At 52.5% G+C, this 20,711-nt stretch overlaps 1 protein-coding gene across 4 annotated transcripts in view; it reads right to left on the bottom strand.

Moving 5' to 3' along the window:
* Window positions 1–5,202: 5,202 nt before the first annotated feature.
* C2H1orf35 (chromosome 2 C1orf35 homolog) overlaps window positions 5,203–20,711 on the bottom strand; it is a 16,894-nt gene continuing 1,385 nt past the window's right edge. For all 4 annotated transcript variants that reach the window (XM_034759779.1, XM_034759782.1, XM_034759780.1 and 1 more), the window contains 8 exons: window positions 18,214–18,391; window positions 16,721–16,871; window positions 16,070–16,115; window positions 15,530–15,612; window positions 13,383–13,455; window positions 12,040–12,119; window positions 11,199–11,339; window positions 5,203–6,488 (listed from right to left, as the gene is read on the bottom strand). In XM_034759779.1, coding sequence (XP_034615670.1) covers window positions 6,167–6,488; window positions 11,199–11,339; window positions 12,040–12,119; window positions 13,383–13,455; window positions 15,530–15,612; window positions 16,070–16,115; window positions 16,721–16,871; window positions 18,214–18,307 — 990 coding nt within the window. In that variant the 5' untranslated portion in view covers window positions 18,308–18,391 and the 3' untranslated portion in view covers window positions 5,203–6,166. The remainder of the gene's footprint in view (window positions 6,489–11,198; window positions 11,340–12,039; window positions 12,120–13,382; window positions 13,456–15,529; window positions 15,613–16,069; window positions 16,116–16,720; window positions 16,872–18,213; window positions 18,392–20,711) is intronic.

Consider the following 20,711-nt stretch of genomic DNA (forward strand, 5'->3'; position numbering starts at 1 on the left):
AAAACACTCCAGTCGGGCACTGCCTGTACCCTCCGCTCAGGCACTAACAGGCAATACAACACAGTCTGTCTCAGCCACGCGACCTGCACGGCTGTTCAGGCCATTGGCTCCTCACTGCTATTTCACCACGTGTGAGCTGTTTCCCTCATCCCTGTGCGTATCCCAGCAGGGCCTAGGGGCCCCAGACTGAGCCCGGCTCTGCTAGGAGCAGTACAGAAATGGAGTGAGAGAGAGGCCCTGCCCCACGAGTTAACAGTCTGAATAGACAAGGCAGACAGGGGGTAAAGGGGATTGTGATGCGGGAGCCACGGTTGCCAGTGGGGATTAATGAATCCTGCACCCTGGGCAACCTGCACAGAGACAGACAGACACATACACACACGCACCCCACTGGCATTCACAGACTCCTTTGTGTGTGGTCTCAGCCGAGAGCCCAATGCCTGAATAAGCCACATGGCCCCTGCAGGGTACAGGCCTACCTGGGTGGAGGCAAGTCCCCCTTTCCAGAGGCCACTGATGAAGTGTGGAGCGGCCAGGTCCTGCACTCCCCGGAGGGGCCAGTGGCTGGCATCAGGCTCCCCCTGATCCGGCTCACTGCCTTTGCCGGCTGGGACGGGCTCCCACGCAAAGCCCCTTCCGTGCTGGGAGGAGGCCTATTAATCAGATGGAAAACACTGGAGCCAGACTGGTGGGGCCCAGCATGGCCTTTCCTCTCCCTCCCCTTCCCAGCCAACAATGGGATTCATTTCCAACCCCCCTCCCCCAACTCCTCAGCAGCCCCCACCCTGCTCCCCACCGCCCTGAAAAGGGGTCGCCTTCTTTAATTGACCTCCCCTTATTCTTACAGCAACAGGCGCCTCCCCTGCCGCCCCCCGGTCTCAAACTGACTGGATTGAGAAGCCTGGAGGCCGAGGGGGAATCAGGGGCGGGGGGGGCAGATTTATCCCACAAATCAGCTAGTCCCCCCAAACGCAAACGCTCCATGGTGTACTGGGAGTGAGCCAGCCCCACGTGTGGACAGGTCATAACCAACGGTTAGGAAAGGTTAAAAGCGGGAAATGCACCCTCTTCCCCGGATTAGCGCCTGACTCTGCTGACATCGCCCCGAGGGCTTGCTATGGGGCCAGCCGCCAGGACTGCTCGTTGGTGCGGCAGTTCCCCGGAGCACCTGTGCAGGATTAAAGCAGGGGGAAGACGGTGCCCACGCTAAGATCCCTGCCTGGCCTCTCTGAAGCTGGGTTTAATATAAAATAATGGCACCCACCTCTTAGATAGCAGTAGGGCTCAATGTGCTTTACAAAGGAGGTCAGTGCCATTATCCCCATTTTACAGATGAGGAAACTGAGGCACAAGGCTGAGACATGACTTGCCTGAGATCACCCAGCAGGGCAGTAGCCAAGTAGGACTAGAACCCAGGTCTTCCAAGTCCCAATCTAGGGAGCTACCCCCTAGACCTCTCTCTGGTTGCGTTGAGGGCCAAAGGGAAACTGCCAGCCCCACATTTAACTGAGAAACTGTAGAAGCTAGAGAGACAGTAGAGTTACTAGAGGCTCTAGTCCATGCCCCAGGGGTCCATACAGGATAGGGCCTATGCGCTAAACAGCCCAGCCCGGGGACTCCACCCCTGCTAGGGGAGGCTAGTGCGCAGCGTCTTCTCTAGAGCGCTTCGCCAACATCCAGCCCCAATTCCCTATGGCTTTGGCAACCTGGCAAGACTAAACATCAACAGTCCTCAGCATCCCCCTCGCTCCCCGGGGCCTAAGTTTTTCATTGGCTGAGCGAGAGCTGCACCAAAAGCTCTCTACATCCACCTGTCCTCCCACCTCGGGCCTGTATCTTCCTGGCGTCCCAGAACTAGCAGGGCTCTCTCCCATGAGCTCTCTTCTGCCCCTGCCGTGAAGAGAGGACTGCTGGAGGTGGCAAGTTGGACAGGCCGTGTGGACACCACACACGCAACCCAGCTTGCAGGCCCCTATCGCAGCTACAACCAAGGGTCTTGTGGGTTAGCTCGTTTCCCAACCAGGGGAAAGGGTCAGGCAGTTCAGGGCTTCAGCCAGCTTATGAAAGTTACAAAATCATGTAAGGGCACCCGGTGAGTAAAGTGCACAGCAGGGACCAGAATACCAAAGCCTCCTGCCTCCCTATGCCATCTTCTAACCATTATCCTTAGTTACACGTAGGAGGGTAGCACCCAGCTGAGATCTGGGCCCCATTGTGCTAGGCGCTGTACGTATCTGTTGTAAGAGGCAGTCCCTGCCCCGAAGAACTTCCAGTCTGCATAAACACAACACACAAAGGGTGGAAAGGAGCCCCTAGAGATGAATGCCTAGATCAGGGGTCTCCAACGCGGTGCCCACAGGCACCATGGTGCCTGCCAGGGCATCTAAGTGAGCCCGCGTACTGGCCAGCGGACAAGCATCCGCTGAAATGCCGCCGAGAAGCAGTGTCATCCAGAGGCGTCGCTGCCGAAATGCCACCAAAAATCAGAGGCATTTCAGCGGTGACGCCTATTGACATTGCCGCTTGGCAGCGGCATTTCGGCAGATGCTCGTCCGCCGCCACGGTCCTCTGCGGCTCATCGTCTGGCGCCCGCCAGACAAAAAAGGTTGGGGACCACTAGCCTAGATTCTCAAAGGCATTTAGGCACCTAACTCCCCTTAACTCCAGTGAGAGTTAGGCACCTAAATACTTTTGAGGATCTGGGCTGAAGCGACTTGCCTTAAGTTCACACAGCTGATACAGGGCAGAGCCCAGCTGTTCTGAGATTCACCCAATGCCATTCACTGGCCCATTCTGCCTCTCAGTAGTTGTGGCATTGGCAAGGCGTGTGTCCCTTCTCCTAATGCTTAATTTTTATTCCCCCTTCCCCTTCTGATTTCTGCCAATTCCAGTGCCGACTGAAGGGGAATGAAAGGCTAGCTGGCCAGGACTACACCCGGCTGCTGTCTACTTGGTTAGCACTGGCCAGGGCGGAATGAGATTAATGGACTCAGTCCAGTTCTAAGTGTAATTGCCTGTTTACTTGCAGCACATCATTCAGCCAGTAGGTGTCTGTGCACATAAGGTTCATGACCTTATAGGTGGGACCCCTGGTAAACAGAAGAGACCATGCGGAGACACGAGCTTTGCAGAAGCCTGGCTGTAGTTGTAATGGTTTTCTCTGACAAGCACATGTGATTCCATACACCACAGCACCCAGGGGCCAAGCTGACTTGGTAACACTGTATGAGGGGCTCCGCTCTGTGTTGTGCGGGATGTTTGACTAAATGATCATTGTGGTCCCATCTGAACTTAAACTCAATGGGGAAAAACCACCAGCCCCATTGGTCCCTTCCAGCCTTGCAATCTATGAATTGTGACTAGCTGGCCCTGCCTTGACCAGCTGGGCAAAGAGGCTCCAGCCACGGAATAGACCTTCTCCCCCTCGGAAGCAGGCCCTTGCATGGCTGCTACCCCACCCTGTGCCTGTTCAGTGGACAAAGAGAGGACTCTGCTTTCCAGGGGCTGTCCACACAGCCTCCTTTCCCCAGCCCTGACTTGACTCAGAGAAACCCTGTGTGGAGTAATGCAAGGACAGGATGCTCCAATGAGCAATAGGTTCCCAGGCAAATTACCGCCCAGTTTCCTAAATGACGCTGAGCGAGGCAAAAGGCAGATGGTTGGCGAGGTCTAAAGATCGAGACAAACACAGCCGGAAAGGCCCCTGCCCTGGTAACCGGGCAGCTGAAGCTCTGGCTTGTTTCAAAGGCCAGGTGTCAGCACAGCTGCCTTCCACATCCCTGCTTCACCTGGGCCTGAGCCAGTTCGCTGCCTCAGCTTAGCGTCCCCCCCCAGCTGCGTTTGATCCTGCAGCTCCCCCTGCAGGAGAGAGCATGGCATGAGCACTTCCACTACTAGCCCAAGCTTCGAAGCCAGACCCTAGAGGATATGGACCAGGAGCGTGCGAATTCAGCACTGGGGAAAAACACCAATTGAGCAGATATAGCACTGGTGGCAGCTCAGCTCCCCTTCCCCTCCACCGGGTGCTGCCCGGCCAGCAAACCTCCATCCCCATCCAGCTAGCAACGACAGCTCACTTTCCACGACCCACATGCCCTTTGGCCCCTGGCTGAGGCTGCCAAGGAGGGCGAGTTCGGCCCAGTGGAAGGAGAGCTGAGGAGACGTGGACAACGGCCCACTAAGATCCAACAGGCCCCTGAACAGCCATGGGAGGACAACACTCATTTCCCCTCCTCCCACCAAGCACTCCCAGCCCTTCAGCAGCAGCTGAACAGTAATTAAATTGCAACACACAGAGCACTGGAGTCAGTCCAGCATGAAGCAGCTTTGTTGATTCCTCCCTTCCCAAATTCCCATGGATTTACCCCATTGACCCTCCTCTCCCATCCCATCCCAGCCGTAGTCCTGCCAGCTGAGCCAGGAGCCACTCCCCTCTTCTCAGCCGGCACACAGGAGCCCAGCCAGCAAGGGGAAGGAACGGCTAGGACACTGGCTCCAGGTGCTGGAGGAACCAGTACCTCAGGGGGAGCAGCCATCCGGAGGCCAGGAGATTTTGGAAGCTAGATTTGCACCGGGCAGCTCCCAGGCCAGTGCTGCCACGTCAGTTCCATTCACAGGACTGCCCGTCCTTTAGTGGCAAAGCGCGCCAGAGCGACGGCTCCGCAGCTGGACGTCCCTTATTTGCACCCAGCGCACAGGCAGGTGCCACGCAGGTTCTCCCCACCCCTCTGACACAGCCAGCAGGGCGTTCGCTGTCCCTGCTGAGACTGGCTGGTTCCATGACCCAGCCCGTTTCACACCCTGCCCTGGTTTCCTAGCAGGTGATGGTGTCAGCCATATAGTGACCATCTTACACATCCTGGGCAGATGCTCCAGCCCTCATGGAGAATGCCAACCCCAGCCCACTAACAGGCACAAACAAAGTTATCGAGGGCCAGGGACATCGCTCTACACCCAGGAGCTTAGTCTGCAGGCATGTGGGCCCCTGGGCTCAGCTGTGGACTGCACAGGGCAGAATTGCTGCCGGGCTTCACAGAACTCAGTGGAATTGTGCCAGTATACAACAGCAGAGACTTTAGCCCCACAGAACTACAGAGCAGATATTCTGATCTCTCTTCACATCCAGGGACGGTAGGGTACGGTTAGTATACGTTTGTCCAAATACAAGTTTAAGTCTCCAAAACGTCAAGTTCTTTTATTCTTGGGTGGGGGGGGAAGTTTACAAAACTTCCTCTAAGTAAGTTTAAAAAAATTGGAGAAATTTAAAGGAGAAGTGTCAGGTTAAAAAAACCCTTCAGCATGGTAAAAACACACAAGGATAGCAACACCTTTTAGGCTATTAAAGCCGAAACTGTTCATCTCCAGCTGCCTGGTTTTCAGGGACACACTGTTTACTTGCTTAAAACTTCTTGAAACAGACTAGATTCAATGTCCGTTTTTATTGGTCATGTTCCAGTTGCTTTAACCTTGCTGGTTCTCCTGTGCTAGCACAACGGGTTGCAGACATTCACTGCAGGCGATAGTCAAAATCCAAACAAGATCTCTCTTCTATTACAGTCTCTCCAGGATTTTCAGTAAAACTCTGATTGAATAGGAGGTTCTGTAGTTGACCTTGGTTTTCTAAAATACCTAACTGGGCACACAAATACCTGATCAACATTCCCAAACAAAGGCCTCCCTTCTGCAAGAGGTTCACTCCCCGGCATTCAGTTATCTCCCTGCCGATATACACGAGGGATCTGTGCACCTGGCTTTGAATCTTTAGTGGGCACAAGACACAGCGGGGCAGGGCAAACTCAGCAGAATCAAAGGAACAGACCAGTGGAGCAGCTGTGGCCAAGCTAAGGGCTAGGCTTCGCTTAAAGGTTTTACCGGGATACCTGCAATCATACTGGCATAAGAAAGTGCGTTTGCTGGTATAAATGTGTCTACACTAGGGCATCGGTAGCATAGATAAGGGCGTTAAAAAAAAAAAACCCACATCAACCTCTGGGCGAGATCCTCAGCTGGTGTGAACCGGTGCAGTTCAATGCACTCTCAATCCAGTGACTTCACAGCTGCACTGATTTGTACCAGCGGAGGATCTGGTCCTGTAACTTCCGTTTGGACAGCGTCCCTTTAAAACAAGGCCATAGCAGTCCCCGTCTCTCCCGCGCTTCCCTGCAGCTCAGTCATCTGAATCAGTGTCGTGGCGCCGGTTGGCGCGGCGGGCTGGGGGGGACCCTTTGCCGTTTCCCTTGCCCCTGGAGGTTGAGTGCCGGCTGTGGTGGTCCCTGCTGCCGCTCCTGTCATTACTGTGGGCTGGGAGCTGTCGGCGAGGGGGGCTCCCTCCCATGCCCTCGCTGCTGGAGGAGTCCATGTCGTGCTGCCACCTGCCGGGTTGCTTCTGTGCCTCTCGGCCCGGTGATGAATGGCTGTCACGCCAGCTGCCTGCAAGCCGCCGGGAGGATGATGAATGGTCCTTGGGGGGTGGGGCTTCCCTCCTCCTCCTGCAACACAGAAGATGGGTCAGAGCCTGCGGGTGCAAACCCCGCGGCCCCTGAAAGGGGCAGTGAACAGACCCTCGAAGCGGGAATGGAGAGAGACAAGTGATAAGGGACCAGTCCCTGTATGCTGAAAGGACAATGCAGACAATGCTGAGATACGGCTCCGCACAGGGGAACGTAGCCCAGGGAACAATCCTACCGTCTGCATCTTCGCCTTCCCTCGGGCACAATCCCGCCCCCAGCCTTGGGGCTGAGCTCTGGGGGATCCAATTCTAGGACGACAAGAACAACGTTCTTCCAAACTAGGGGCCGGGTTCTGCTTTCAGTTACACCCAGCTAAACTGCCACGCCCAGTGTCAATGCAGTTAACCCTGGATTTACGCCTCTGACAGACATCAGAGTTTGGCCCTAGAAAAATGCATTCAGGGCGAGTTATTCTCCTGCAAAACCGTTCACGCTCGCTGTGCTGTTAAACCCAGTTCATTTCAGTCCATGGCCAGGCCTCCAGGCTGTGGTGACAGCAGTGCATTTATAATCAACCGTAGGTCACAAGGGCTGCTGGATGCATAGGGGACACCCAGGGAAATCTCCCTGATTTGCACAATACTCATCAGCATGCCCAATGGTTTGCATACAAAGCACAGAGCCCCTCAGCCGAGACTTAACAGCTGCTGCTAGGAAGAGGCTGCCTGTTCCCGGGATTTCATTTCTTTTGCCGCAATACACTCCAGGACGTTTACTGCTATCACCGCGTGGGGCTAGCGTACATCATCACCACTATGCTACACCGGCAGATCCAGTGAGGAAGGGTGTGCTGCACTGCCCCTGAATCTCCCCTGTGCTCCCTCACCCAGACATTGGCCAGGGCTCTCCATGGTGCAAGCCAGCAAGGTCGCCCTGGTCACTTGGTTTTGAAAGAGGCAGCGTGGGGGCTCGAGTCAGACCACTGGTTAAGGGACAATCTCCACCTGTCACACACATTAATGGCATGGGTAAGGTGTGTTAAATGACAATCCTCCTCAGAGATCCCACTGAGCCAGTGGGAGGAGAGACAGACTGCTGGAGGTCCACTTTGGACACGGCCAGTTACTCTGTAGTCTAGAGGGGAAGGAATAAATACAAAACAAAAAAAGCCAGCAGGGTTGCTAGGTTTGTTTCTGGGATTCCATGAACATGTCCCTTAAATAGAGTGTGGCAGCAGTTGGCTCACAGCGCCCTCATGTGTTAAGTATTTGCAAATGCATCAAAAAATGTGAATGCACTAAAATGTAACCTTCACACATCAGGTAAGCATGGGCCAAATGAGAACATCCCTTGGGACCCCCAGTTCTGATCTCACACAGCCATTCCCCCTGGGTAATGCCACAATCCTCAACTGAGTTACTCCTGGATTACACTGGCACAAGCGAGAGGAGAATCAGGCCCCTTGTTTATGCTAAGAACTATCTGCACTGACTCCCATATAAGTAACTCCTCGCTTAACGTTGTAGTTACGTTCCTGAAAAATGCAACTTTCAGCGAAACAATGTTAAGCGAATCCAATTGCCCCTTAAGAATTCATGTAAATGGGGGGCGGGGGGGTTAGGTTCCAGGGAAAAAATTTTCACCAGACAAAAGACATTGTGTGTGTGAGTAATATATACATAAAACACACACACACAGTATAAGTTTTAAACAAACAGTTTAATACTGTACACACCAATGATGATTGTGAAGCTTGGTTGAGGTGGTGAACTAAGAGGGTGGGCTATTTCCCAGGGAATGCCTTACTGCTAAATGATGAACTAGAACAGCTGAGCCCTCAAGGGTTAACACATTGTTGTTAATGTAGCCTCACACTCTACAAGGCAGCACAAATGGAGGGAGGGGAGACAGCATGGCAGAGAAAGACAGACACACACACCGTCTGAGAGAGAGAGAGATGCGCATTGCCCCTTTAAGTACACTGACGCCCACTCTAAGTACATTGCCTTTTTAAGTAGATCAGCAAGTTGAGACAGCAGCAGCTGCTGCTAGCAAGCTCCCTCCGTCCTGAGCCCTGTCATGTCCCCCCGCTCTATGGAGATGGGGTAAGCGGGGGTGGGGGGACAGGAGCAGGGGGGAAGGGGACACCCTGACATTAGCACCCCTCTCCCCCCCCACCCCCGCACAGCAAGCAGGAGGCTCCTGGGAGCAGCTCCAAGGCAGAGGGCAGGAGCAGCACACGGCAGTGGGGGGAGGGACAGCTGAATTGCCGGCAATTGATCGCCTGCTGGGCGGCTGCCGCACAGGGAACTTGGGGGAGCAGGGAGCTGATGGGGGGGGAGGAGGGGTGCCTGTCCACCCTGATTCCAAGCCCCCACCAGCTAGCTGCAATGGGCTGCTCTTCCTGCAAGCAGTGGACAAAGCAGGCGGCTGCCAAACGTTAGAAGGGAGCATTGCGCAACTTTAAACGAGCACGTTCTCTAATTGATCAGCAACGTACCAATGAAACAACGTTAAGTGAGGAGTTACCATACTATGTATGTGGATTGTGGTAGCGGCTAGGGCAGTGGTTCTCCAACGTTTGTACTGGTGACCCCTTTCCCACAGCAAGCCTCTGAGTGTGACCCCCCTGTCTTGTAAATTAAAAACACTTTAAAATATTTAACACTATTATAAATGCTTGGAGGTGAAGCGGGTTTTGGGATGGAGGCCGACAGCTCGTGACACCTCCCCCCCCATGTAATAACCTCACGACCCCCAGTTTGAGAACCCCTGGGCTAGACAGTCCTAGTCCTGAGCCAAGACCCCATTGTGGGAGGGGCTGTAGTCCCTGCCCCCAAAAGATCTTACAAACTATTCTGTAAGATATTAATATTGAAACATAAAATGTTCTAACTGTGGCTTCTCTCCTGCCATATGGGGTAAAGGTTTCAAACAGTGCGTAGAGAAATATTTAAAAAAAAAAAAATTTAAGAGCAGGAACTTTTTTTTTTTTTTAAATGAGCTAATAGCTAAATACTAGCTTGACCCCCGCCCCAATTACACTGTAAGTTCAGTCAGACCAAAGTCTGTGTCTCTCCCTGCTCCGACCATCCTGTAGCCGTGTTCTCAGTTCAGCACTGGAGATATGCAGGCTGGCTTGCAATAGAGAACTAAAGCAAGAATCCATTCTACCACCACTGATTAAAATCCGAGGGTGTTCTGCCATGGACTCTGGAGTCTGAGATGCGGAACTCCAGGTCGAATGGTCCAAGGAGCAGTGGGCTATAGACTGCGTGGAGAGAGAAGTCATTTAGCTCTTAATGGATGGAAGATTTGTACTGGTGCTTGGTTGGGGGCATAGCTAATACAGACGTTAATCAAAAGCTGCTGCAGGGGGGGCGGGGGAGAGGATGACGCACTGAGATTGGCAAGAGGCCCAGAAAATACCGACCTGCCGCAACAGAAGAGCGCTCAGCAGGTTACTCCATTGAATGTTTGCATTTCAATCCCCACCGGAGGGGGGGCTGGCTCGGTATGACGGGTCAATCCACCCCACCGATCCCCCCCAATGAGCCTTTTTACTACCCCGAGGAGCAAGCAGAGATACTCTCGGGTGGTGCTGCGCAACCACAATTCTCCTCAGCTTGCTGTCGGTGATGGGGTCTGGGGGGGAGTGTTGTAGGCTTCCCCAGTTGGGTCAGACAAGCTACAGACACCACAATCCCCTCGCCCCCTGCTACACTCAACACCTGGAGCAGCTGCTGCATGTGGGCTCAGGGCATTGTACAGGTGTGGCAAAAATCAAGGTGCTGCCTCACCCGATGTTGCTAATGCCAGAGAGTCTTCACACAGGGTGACCTACCCAGGGGAGCAAATCCAACTACCGTGTCGAGCCCCAGCTTTAGGCAGTCGCGGTGAACACAACACCCCCCCACCCCACGACACACTCTGAACTCCCTTGGCTGGAGAAAGGAGAGAGCACAATGCAGCCGACACACTTGCTGCACAAAGGCTGTGGCAGGGAGAGACTTTACAGGCTGCTTGTTCTCCCCACGCCTTAGGCTACGTCTACACTATGCACCTTTAAGTGCCGTTACACGACGAGAACTCTCCCGCCGACAAAAAAAATCCACCCCCAATGGGAAGCAGCAGGAGAGCTCTCCCGCCAACAAAGCGCTGTTCACACCAGTGCTTTTCGTCAGTAAAACTTTTGTTGTTCAGAGAGGTAGGAGGAGGGTGTTTTTTTCACACCCCTGAACTACAAAAGTTTTACCAAGGAAAGTGCAGGGTGGACAAAACCTGAGTTTGTGAGCTCCAGGGTCAGGAAGGGGCTCAATACAGGAGTAACTGAGTGAAATTCTCCAGCTACACAGAAGGTCAGAAAGTTGGTCTTGGCGTTAGAGCACTGGAGTTGGTTTCAATTCCCAGTTCAACTAATATCAACTTCCTCTATGATCTGGAACTCTGTGCCTCAGTTTTGCCATCTGTAAAATGGGGCTATAATATCTAACACACTCACAGGTTATACAGGAGGTCAGATGAGAAGATCTAATGGTCCCTTCTGGCCTTGGAGTCTATGACTGCCCTTGTGTTTATACAGTGCCTAGCACAATGGGGTCCTGATCCCTGACTGGAGTCTTTAGTTGGTGTTGGTCCTGCTTTGAGCAGGGGATTGGACTAGATGACCTCCCGAAGTCTCTTCCAACCTTAATCTTCTATGATTTTAGACATTGCCATGAGAGAGAATGATAGCAGGAGCTCTGGTACCTTTCCCCATGATCTGGAGAGGGGGAGGAGGAGGTGGTGGCTGCTTCTTTCTTGTGATGTTTCTCCTTTTCCTTCTCTTTCTTGTGTTTTCTCTTCTTTTTCTTCTTCTTCTCCTTTTTGGATTTCTTGCTGCTCTCGGGCCTGCACGGTTAAAGAAACGGGGAGACATGCAAACGGCGCCGGCGCTTCTTTTAAAGCACAGCTGCATTTGCTGTCCAGAGGCAAGTTGCCAGGTCTCAGCCCAGTGCCTGCCCAAAATGACCAACTGCTGTGGATCACTCAAGGAATGTTTTGCAAGAACGGATTAAGCCCTGAGTTGCTCACAAGCTGCTGCAACTATCTAATAATCTATCTGTGTGATTGGTTGCTTCACTCACATGGTATTGTTTCTTCCACGCAGTCTGTTAGCTCAGTGATTCTCAACCCGCAGGCTGCTTGCTGCCCAATCAGCACACAGTTGCGACCCGTGTGATAGCCTCAGGGGCATATAGGCAGTATATACATTGTGCGGATGTGGCCCAAACAACACAGAGAGCTGCATGTGTGGCCCACAATGGTAAATACGTTGAGAACCACTGGGTTAGCCTAATCTTTATAAAACCACTTCTGCGCGGAAGGAAGTTAGTTTGGGATTAAATGAATCCCAGCTGCTAGCTCCAAGTTTGCAGATGTCCACACGCGAAAGGCTTTGCCGGCAGGGAGCTCTGTGAAATCAAAGCGGATGCAGACGCAGCCAGAGGGGAATTTGATTTATAGAGACACCCGGCTGTTGGTGAACAGCATCTCACGGTAGCCCACCGCAGCTCCAGCTGTGCGTAAAGTACAAGTGGGTTGTTCTTACCATGCTTCTTCTGCCTTCTCTTCCTTGCCCAGTTTTCTCTTCGCACCTGAGGCCTCCGGACTGTTTGCCACTCTCTGATGCTAGATTTCCAAAAGACAAAATGATGTACGAGACCGTCAGGCTGAGGGTGCCCATGGTTAACATCACAGAGCAGGTCCCGCTGTTCAGAGCTATTACTGAGCAATACCAAGATTAAACAAGGTGGCAACATAGCTGGGGAGGGGGGGCCCAGGGCTGGCAGCGTGGAGCTCCTTCCTTCTCACTCTGCCGATTCCCTGCTATGTGGCGCCATCCATTGGATGTAAAGATTACACCCTGCAAGTTAGGTCACAGCCGCGACAGTGCTGGGGCGACAGCTAGTGCTAACTGGCAGTGCCTCCCTGCAGGACGGCAAAGTGGTGCCATCTTAGACCCTTGCTCTAGAAATCCTTTTTCTGGGCCCCACCATGACCGTCTCTCACCCTCAAGCTCCTCCCAGCCATGACCTCAGGCTCGCCTTGCATTTCCACTCCCCACATCTACCCATGGGGCGGTCAGGGTTACCACACTAACTCGGCCGCTAGAGCAATCTCCCAATCCCCAATGCTCACAATAAGGGATTTAATATTTTAGTATGTGCCATAGAGCTGGGCTGACCCCAAGTTAAACTCTCCTGAAGGTTGGGGGATGTGTTTGTATCAAGGGATTTGCCCAGTTACAAAGATAGGCACTGGCTGCAAACTTTAGAGTTAGGCTGAAATGCTCCCAGAGTTCAAGGAGGTTGGGGGCCCAGAGAGCCAATTCAGGCTTATTTCTGTTATCCCCGTAATAAAACTATTGCCCTCCTGCACAAAATCCTGCTCCCATGACATCAGTGACAAAATTCCCAGATCCATTTGAACAGATGGAGAAAGGATGGTGTGTAGTAAAAGCCCTGGCCAGGGGCTGAGGAGAGTTGAGTTCAATTCCTGCTCTGCCACAGACTTCCTGTGAGAGCTTGGGCAACTCACTTAGTCTCTGTTCCTCAGTTCCCCCATCTGTAAAATAGGGCCAATACTTCCGTACCTCACATGGGTGCTGTCAGGATAAAATCCACTAGTGATCATGAGGCACTCAGATATTAGTGAGGAGGACCACGCCAGCACCTACACAGACATGTGAGTAGGATCAGCCCCTTTAAAAACCAAACACACACCCCAATGCAGCCCTCAATGTGGAATGTGAAACTAACCCCAGAAAGTTACACTCTGGAGTTTCGCTTGGACGGTAAAAGTTAGTGTAGACGCAGCATGGATCAAGCCTCTCCTATGCTCTGCAAAGCACCTAGCACGCAGAACGACTAGCACAGGGATGGAAAGACTTACAGTAAAAACAGAAAGCCCAAGTTTGGCAGCCTCTTTGTCTTCTTTGGAGAGCATCATTCTGCCAGCACCGCCACTGGGGGGAAAATAAAATGTAAAGATACACACGCACACGCATACGGCATGATTTTCTCTAGTCACCGTGAGGGCTGAGATGATGACGCTTTTGGAGCAATGTCTACTGGTTATAGCAGGGGACTGGCAGTCAAGAATTCCTGAAATCTGTTCCCGCTCTGCTACTGAGTGGCTGCGCAATCTTGGGAGAGTCATTTAACTTCTCTGCTGCCTCAGTTTCCTCTTGGGGCATGAAGATTCATCTGTGTTTTGAACGGCATTTGAAAACTCTCCGATGAACGCGCTAGACCGGGGCACAGTATTACTGTTATTCCACAATGGCCCTGGACAGGAATCATTGATCTGATCAGGTTCCCCCCGCTTCTTTTCAAAATCCCCTTGCATTAAGCACTGCCTGCTCGTACACATCCTGTGCTTCCTGTACCCAGGACCTAGGTTTCTGTTCCAATCCTTCCTATTAATCCACGTTCAACCTCTACAGAGGAGACCACCACTCACCCGAAAGGTGGACATTTCTGCAGGGACTGGACAGATTCCAGCCTGAACAGGGGTTTCAACTTCAGCATATTATATAATATAACAAGCTAGTAAAAATACTCCTCCCATTCGCTCAAGGGGCCAACCCCACTGCCCCACAAGGAAGCTACTCAAGGATTGACTTTGGCTAATACGTTATGGTTAGATGGCTTCCTAGTTGGAAGATTAATCCCAGTGGCCCATGGTCTGCTCTTGTAGTTGTGTAATGCGGTCCTCTATACAATGGGAGGTAGCGTGGTCTGGTGGAACCACCACAGGGCCGGAGGGGTCTGAAAACACCCTGTTCTAACCCCAGCTCGCCACTGACTTCCTTTCCCTGGTGGGAGAGAGAAGAACAAGGAAGCAGCATGGAGAGACATGGGGGAAGACTGCCAAGGATGTGGAGGGATGAGCACTGCAGAACATAAGAACGGCCATACTGGGTCAGACCAATGGTCCATCTAGCTCAGCATCCTGTCTTCTAACAGGGGCTGGTGCCAGATGCTGCAGAGGGAGTTAACAGAACAGGGTAATTCTCGAGTGATCCATCCCGTTGTCCACTCCCAGCTTCTGGCAGTCAGAGTTTAGGGGCACCCAGAGCACGGGGTTTTGTCCCTGACCGTCTTGGCTAATAGCCATTGATGGACCTATCTCCCATGAACTTACTTAATTTTGTTGAACCCATTTGTACTTTTGGCCTTCACAACATCCTCTGGCAAGGAGTGCCACAGGTTGAAGTTGCATTGTGTGAAGTAGTACTGCCTTATGTTTGTTTTGTTTTAAACTTGCTGCATATTAATTTCATTGGACGATCCCTGGTTCTTGTGTGATGTGATAGGGTAAATAACACTTGCTTATTCATTTTCTCCACACCAGTCATGATTTCATAGACCTCTATCATATCTTTTCCAAACTGAACAGTCCTAGTCTTTAAATCTCTCCTCCTATAGAAGCTGTCCCATGCCCCTAACCATTTTTGTTGCCCTTCTCTGTACTATTTTCAATTCTAATATTATATCTCGGAGATGGGGCGACCAGAACGGCACACAGTATTCAAGGTGTGGGCGTACCAGGGATTTCTATAGTGGCATAATGATATTTTCGGTCTTATCAACCCCTTTCCTAATGGTTCTTAACCGTTAGCTTTTTGGACTACAGCTGTGCATTGGGCAGATGCAGAGAACTATCCACAAAAGCTCCAAGATCTCTTTCTTGAGTGGTAACAGCTAATTTAGACCCCATCATGTTTATGTATAGTTGGAATTATATTTTCCTCATGTGCATTAACTTTGCACTTATAAACATTGAATTTCATCTGCCATTTTGTTGCCCAGTCACCCGGTTCTGGGAGAGCCCTTTAACTCTTCGCAGTCTGATTTGGACTTAACCATCTTGAGTAATTTTGTATCATCTGAAAATTTTGCCACCTCGCTGTTTATCCCTTTTTCCCCGTCGTTTGTGGTTTGGGGGTCACCAGATCTCCTGCTTTAGCCACCAGAGGTTCTAAAGAGCAGGGAAAAGCACTGGAGTTCTTATGCTAGTGGAAAATAGCCCCATACCTGGAACTTCCCAGCCCCAAGACTCGGTCTGTATCCTTCTCATCACGCTCTGCTCCATCACGCTTACAGACCTCAGCGAGATCCTAGGAAGGAACACGTTAGAAGGAGCAGTAAGTCCATGGAGCTGACCAGTTAACCGCATCCGTGCATTAGAAGAACTGGAGGCGCTGAATTCTTCAGCACTGTATTTTCCATAGTCAGGAGCACCCCTTCCATAGTCAGGGGACACACAGGGAAGCACGATGGTAATCAGAGTGATGTGATTTTTTTTTTATTTTTATTTTTTTTAAATAAGAACTGATACGTCATGACCCAGCAGGGCTGGGAACATTTTGGAAGGAGCAGTAGAAATTCTTTATGGACCAAGTGAATCCAGGCTCCAAAATAAGAAAGCATTAAATGTCAATAGGCTCATGAGGCAAACCCAGATAACCTGGTAGGGAGAGGGCCTGTGGCCCTGTTAAGCACCGCGTCCCGCTCCCTCCCCTGAATCTCTCGCACAAAGGCCCCACATATCTCACACTCGGACGCCTAACTTACCTCTTTGCTCAGGCCCGTGGGCTGTTTCTTCACATTCTTGTAGCCCCTGGAAAAAGTAAAATCCAGACAAGTGACAAAAGCAAGCGATGGGTGAGTCACCCGTTCGGGGAGAGGGGCTGGGAGAAAGGGAGCGAGACGCCAAGACTGCTTCTCCATCGGTTGAATTGTTTGAAGATCACCGAGTCACTAGACGCAGAGTTGCTATTACCACAAGACTGCAGGGACGCTCAGGCTCAGTTGGGATGTTTACCCAGTCTAACCTGTTTGGAGCTCACAAATGCATTTGTATGTGGTTCTCAGACACCACGGTGATGGGCACGCTAGAAATATCAGACAGAGCAGGTTGCCTACAATCCCACAACACTGGCTGAATTATTTGCACTAGGACAGTCCCCAGAGGCCCTAACCAAGATCACAGCCCCGTCGCGCCAGGTGCTGTACAAACACACACAGTAAGAGATCAAAGAATTTACTAGCTAGGTAGCCACAACAGAGAAATGGTGGGAGAGGAAGCAGAGCTGACTTGCCCAGTTGTGACTGGTTCATCTGACCTGAAATCTCTAAACTCCAAGGTGCTTTTTAAACTGTGGTTCTCAATATGTCATAGGCCTTGGAGAGGTCACCTGTTAGACCCATTCGCCACGGACTTACAGAGCCGTCATCATGGCCTCCTGCTCGGCCAGCCGGACTGCAGCCAGCTCGGCTTCTCGGGAGATCTGCACGTCGCCTTGCTTCCCCTTTGCGTACCAGGTGAGGTCTTTGCCCTTCTGCCACCTGCCCACCGGAGCCATCAGGGAGTTGCCTGCCAGTTAGAACAAGAGAAGCCTTCAAGAGACCTAAAGCGTTAGGCCAGTATGAAACGTCACTTCTAAAACAATATAACCAGCCTAACGATAGATCACGCAGGGCACAGCGTTGGGTGTCAGGACACCCAGGTCTTCCACTAACCTGCAGCGTGACTGCGGACAAGGCATTTCACTGTCCGTGCCTCAGTGTCCCCATCTGTAAAATGGGACTACTGATCCTGAACTCCTTTGTAAAGTGCTTTGAGGTGAAGAGTGCTATGTAATAGCTAAGCATTATTCTTGACAAGGTCCAGGATGTGATTCAAAGGCTCTTGTATAGGTCTAGGGGCCGATCATTTATTCTGAGGGGAAAAGACAGCATTTGGGCCAATTTGTCCCAGCCATTCAGCTTCCACTAACAGCGAACAATAACATCTTACATTTCTATAGCACTTTTCATCCTCGGGGATCCAAAAGGGCTTTGTAACTCTATATGCATCGCTGCACTGAAATGCGGCCATCTCTGGGGTGGAGGGTGGCAGCCAAACAGCACACAGCACTATGCACAACTAGGGGAGGGAGGCTGGCCAGACCCCAGGGCAAACCACAAAGCCTATAAGAGTGCCATTTAATGAACGTACTGGGCAAATAGGACCTCAGGTTTTTATATCACTACAACTCCCAAAGTGCTTTAGCAGCAATGCTGACTGTATGAATAGGGTTCACTTTGCCCAGCAGTGAAATTCAGTCAACTCTTGGTTGCTTGCTAAGGGAGGTGGTAAATTCTCCATCAAGCAGTCTCTTTAAATGGAGACTGGCCATCTTTTTAGAAACAAGCTGCTTTAATTCCACCCCAAATAATTGGGTTTCCCATCGGAATCACTTGGTGAGGTTACGTAGGAGGCCAGATTAGATGGTCAGAATGGTCCCTTCTGGCCTTAAAAAAAAAATCTATGAAACAGTAGTGTTTAAGATCAACACCATGACACAGCTTTTAGGACACGAAGCAAAGAGCAACACCATCTCCATGTGAATAATATTAACACCAATATTCCCGTGTGTCCAGTTCCTAGTTACCACATGGACAGGACATAAAAGAACTGTCACAGCTGGTCCCCCTGCATCGGCAGTCTCAGCAGAAAGACCAAATCCTCCTGTTAGCTCCAGAAGTGGTGCTCTCAGGTCAGGATTGGTGCTCACAGGGGGATGGCAGCAGGGAAGGGGAAGGCATGGTGACCATGCCGTATGCGTCCTGTAGGCATACAAAGGACATCAGCCTCCAGCCCTGCCTGTCAGGTGCCTTTCGCAAGAGCTGAATTCACACAAGACACTTCATACAATGACAAGATCAACTCTTACCCAGGTAATTTTCCCTCTGTTTATCCGTCTTCACATCCTCCCAGTTGAACTGGTCCTGCCCCCCTCTCACGCCTCCCCTGGATGAGCCGAACATGGTGCGGGAAGAAACAGCCGGCGGCGCTCGAAGTGAAATCAATCACCACGAGGTGCTCAGATCTCTGCCCCAAATTGTCCAGATCTAGAAAACAGAGCAGGACAATCCCAAGGGTTACAGACCACATCTTACAGCCAACCAGCTTCCGCCAGACCCACATCATGCCAGAGGGGGAAGATCTGCAAACCATGACCGGACGGTGGCAAAGGACTGATTTTCCTAGGAGGGACACTGACTGCTAGAATCTGCACTAATTCCTGTAGCTGGCACAGGATGCTGTGAATGGCAGCTTCCCGTGTTAGTCTGCCCCCATAATACCTCTGTGGGGATTCACCCCACAGAGTGAGCCAGTGGCATTTCAGTAGTAGGTGCCTACTCTTGTCTGGCTGGGGTTCTACAGGGGATAAAACGAGAATGCACCCTTTGGGCACCCCCTTTTTGGCCCCAGGAGGGAGTGGTAAGGCTGTTTTCTGCCAGTATGACCTTCCCACTGGTGAGCCTTCCTCCACCCCTGGGTTTACACTAGCAGAGAGTGGTGGAAAGCTGAGCTGAATCCATCCCATTGTCCACACAGTGTGCTAGGTGGCACCATCCTAGCCCTACAGAAGAGCAAGAATAGGTGGCCTGAGGCAGATTCCTTCAGGCATCCATTCCCTTTGCAGGCTCTCCCAAGGCACGTGGGGCAAAAGCGGACAAAGGTCACACCTAGGAGAACACAGGAGTTGCACGCCAGGGCAAGGAGGGAGGGATAGCTCAGTGGTTTGAGCATTGGCCTGCTAAACCCAGGGTTGTGAGCTCAATCCTTGAGGGGGCCACTTGGGGATCTGGGGCAAAATCATACTTGGTCCTGCTAGTGAAGGCAGGGGGCTGGACTCGATGACCTTTCAAGGTCTCTTCCAGTTCTAGGAGATGGGATATCTCCATTAATTTTTAATTTCATTTCAATTTCAGACCCTCAGTTCTTTAGGGGCAGCATCCTGACACAGGCAGTGCAGTGATTCAGAGGAAGGCAACACATGCCCATAGTGCCCCTGGCAGCATAGGCGAGCGCACAGGGTGTGCCGGGTGTGCCCAGGCACACCCTAATGCAGGGGTGGGCAAATGGTTCCACTCTCAGGTGGCGCAAGGCGCCGGGCCCTCCCCCACCTTCCCGGGCTGGCCCCCGCGGGTCTACCCCCCTTCCCCACCCCCACGGGTCTCCCCCCTCCCCGGAACGTCCCTGCCTGAAAAAAAAGCAGCACGGGCCTCTCCCATGCCTGCTTGTGCTGCTGCTGTAGCACATTCCTGCTCAACTGCTGTCTGCTGCCCCAGGGTCCTAGTGCCCCCCATCCCGAATGGCAGGGCAGGCTGCCCTTACCCTGCTCTTCCGCCCTAGCCCTGAGCCTCTCCAATGCCCCAAACCCCTCAACCCCAACCCTTATCCCCCCGCACCCTAATCCTCTGCCCCAGCCCTGAGCCCCCTCCTGCATCGTGAACCCCTCATCCCCAGCCAGAGCCCTCATCCCCCCACACCTAACCTCTGCCCCAGCCAGGAGCTCCCCCTGCATCATGAGTCCCTCAGCCCCACAGTCCTCACCCCTGCACCCCCTCCTATTCCCAAACTCCGTCCCAGAGCGTGCACCCCCTTCCCCTTCACCCCCTCCCGCCCCCAAACTCCCTCCCAGAGCCTGCACCCCTCACCCCCTCCTGCACACCCACCCCATGCCCCAGCCCAGAGCCTACACCCAGCACCCAAACTCCAACCCAGAGCCTGCACCCCAGACCCCCTTCCCCACCCAAACTCCAACCCAGAGCCTGCACCCCAGACCCCCTCCCCCACCCAAACTCCATCCCAGAGCCTTAGGCAGGTGGGGGGGGACACGCGGAGTTAAATAAAATAAATAAATTTATGGAGATATCCCATCTCCTAGAACTGGAAGGGACCTTGAAAGGTCATAGAGTCCAGACCCCTGCCTTCACTAGCAGGACCAAGTACTGATTTTGCCCCAGATCCCTAAGTGGCCCCCTCAAGGACTGAACTCACAACCCTGGGTTTAGCAGGCCAATGCTCAAACCACTGAGCTATCCCTCCCACCAGTTGGGGGAGGGGCGGGTTCTGGGCACCACCAAAGTTTCTAGAAACCTGCTGCCCACATGCAGGGCAGCGTGTCTGGCTCTGCGCGGAGCAAAACATGCTGCTAGGAGCCTCATGGTAAGGTGTCCGGGGTTGGATAAGGGGTGGGGGCAGTCAGGGGACAGGGAGCAAGGAGGGTTCTGGGGGGCCAGTTAGGGTGGGGGGGTATCTCTGGAGGGGGTGGTCAGGGGACAAGGAGCTGGGGGGGATTGGATGAATCGGGCGTTCTGGGGGGGGGGGGGGGCGGTTGGGGGGCAGGGCGGGGGGGGGGGGGTGGGGCAGGCGGGGGGG

This window comes from Trachemys scripta, chromosome 2 (genome assembly GCF_013100865.1).
Source record: "Trachemys scripta elegans isolate TJP31775 chromosome 2, CAS_Tse_1.0, whole genome shotgun sequence".
Lineage (NCBI taxonomy): Eukaryota > Metazoa > Chordata > Testudines > Emydidae > Trachemys > Trachemys scripta.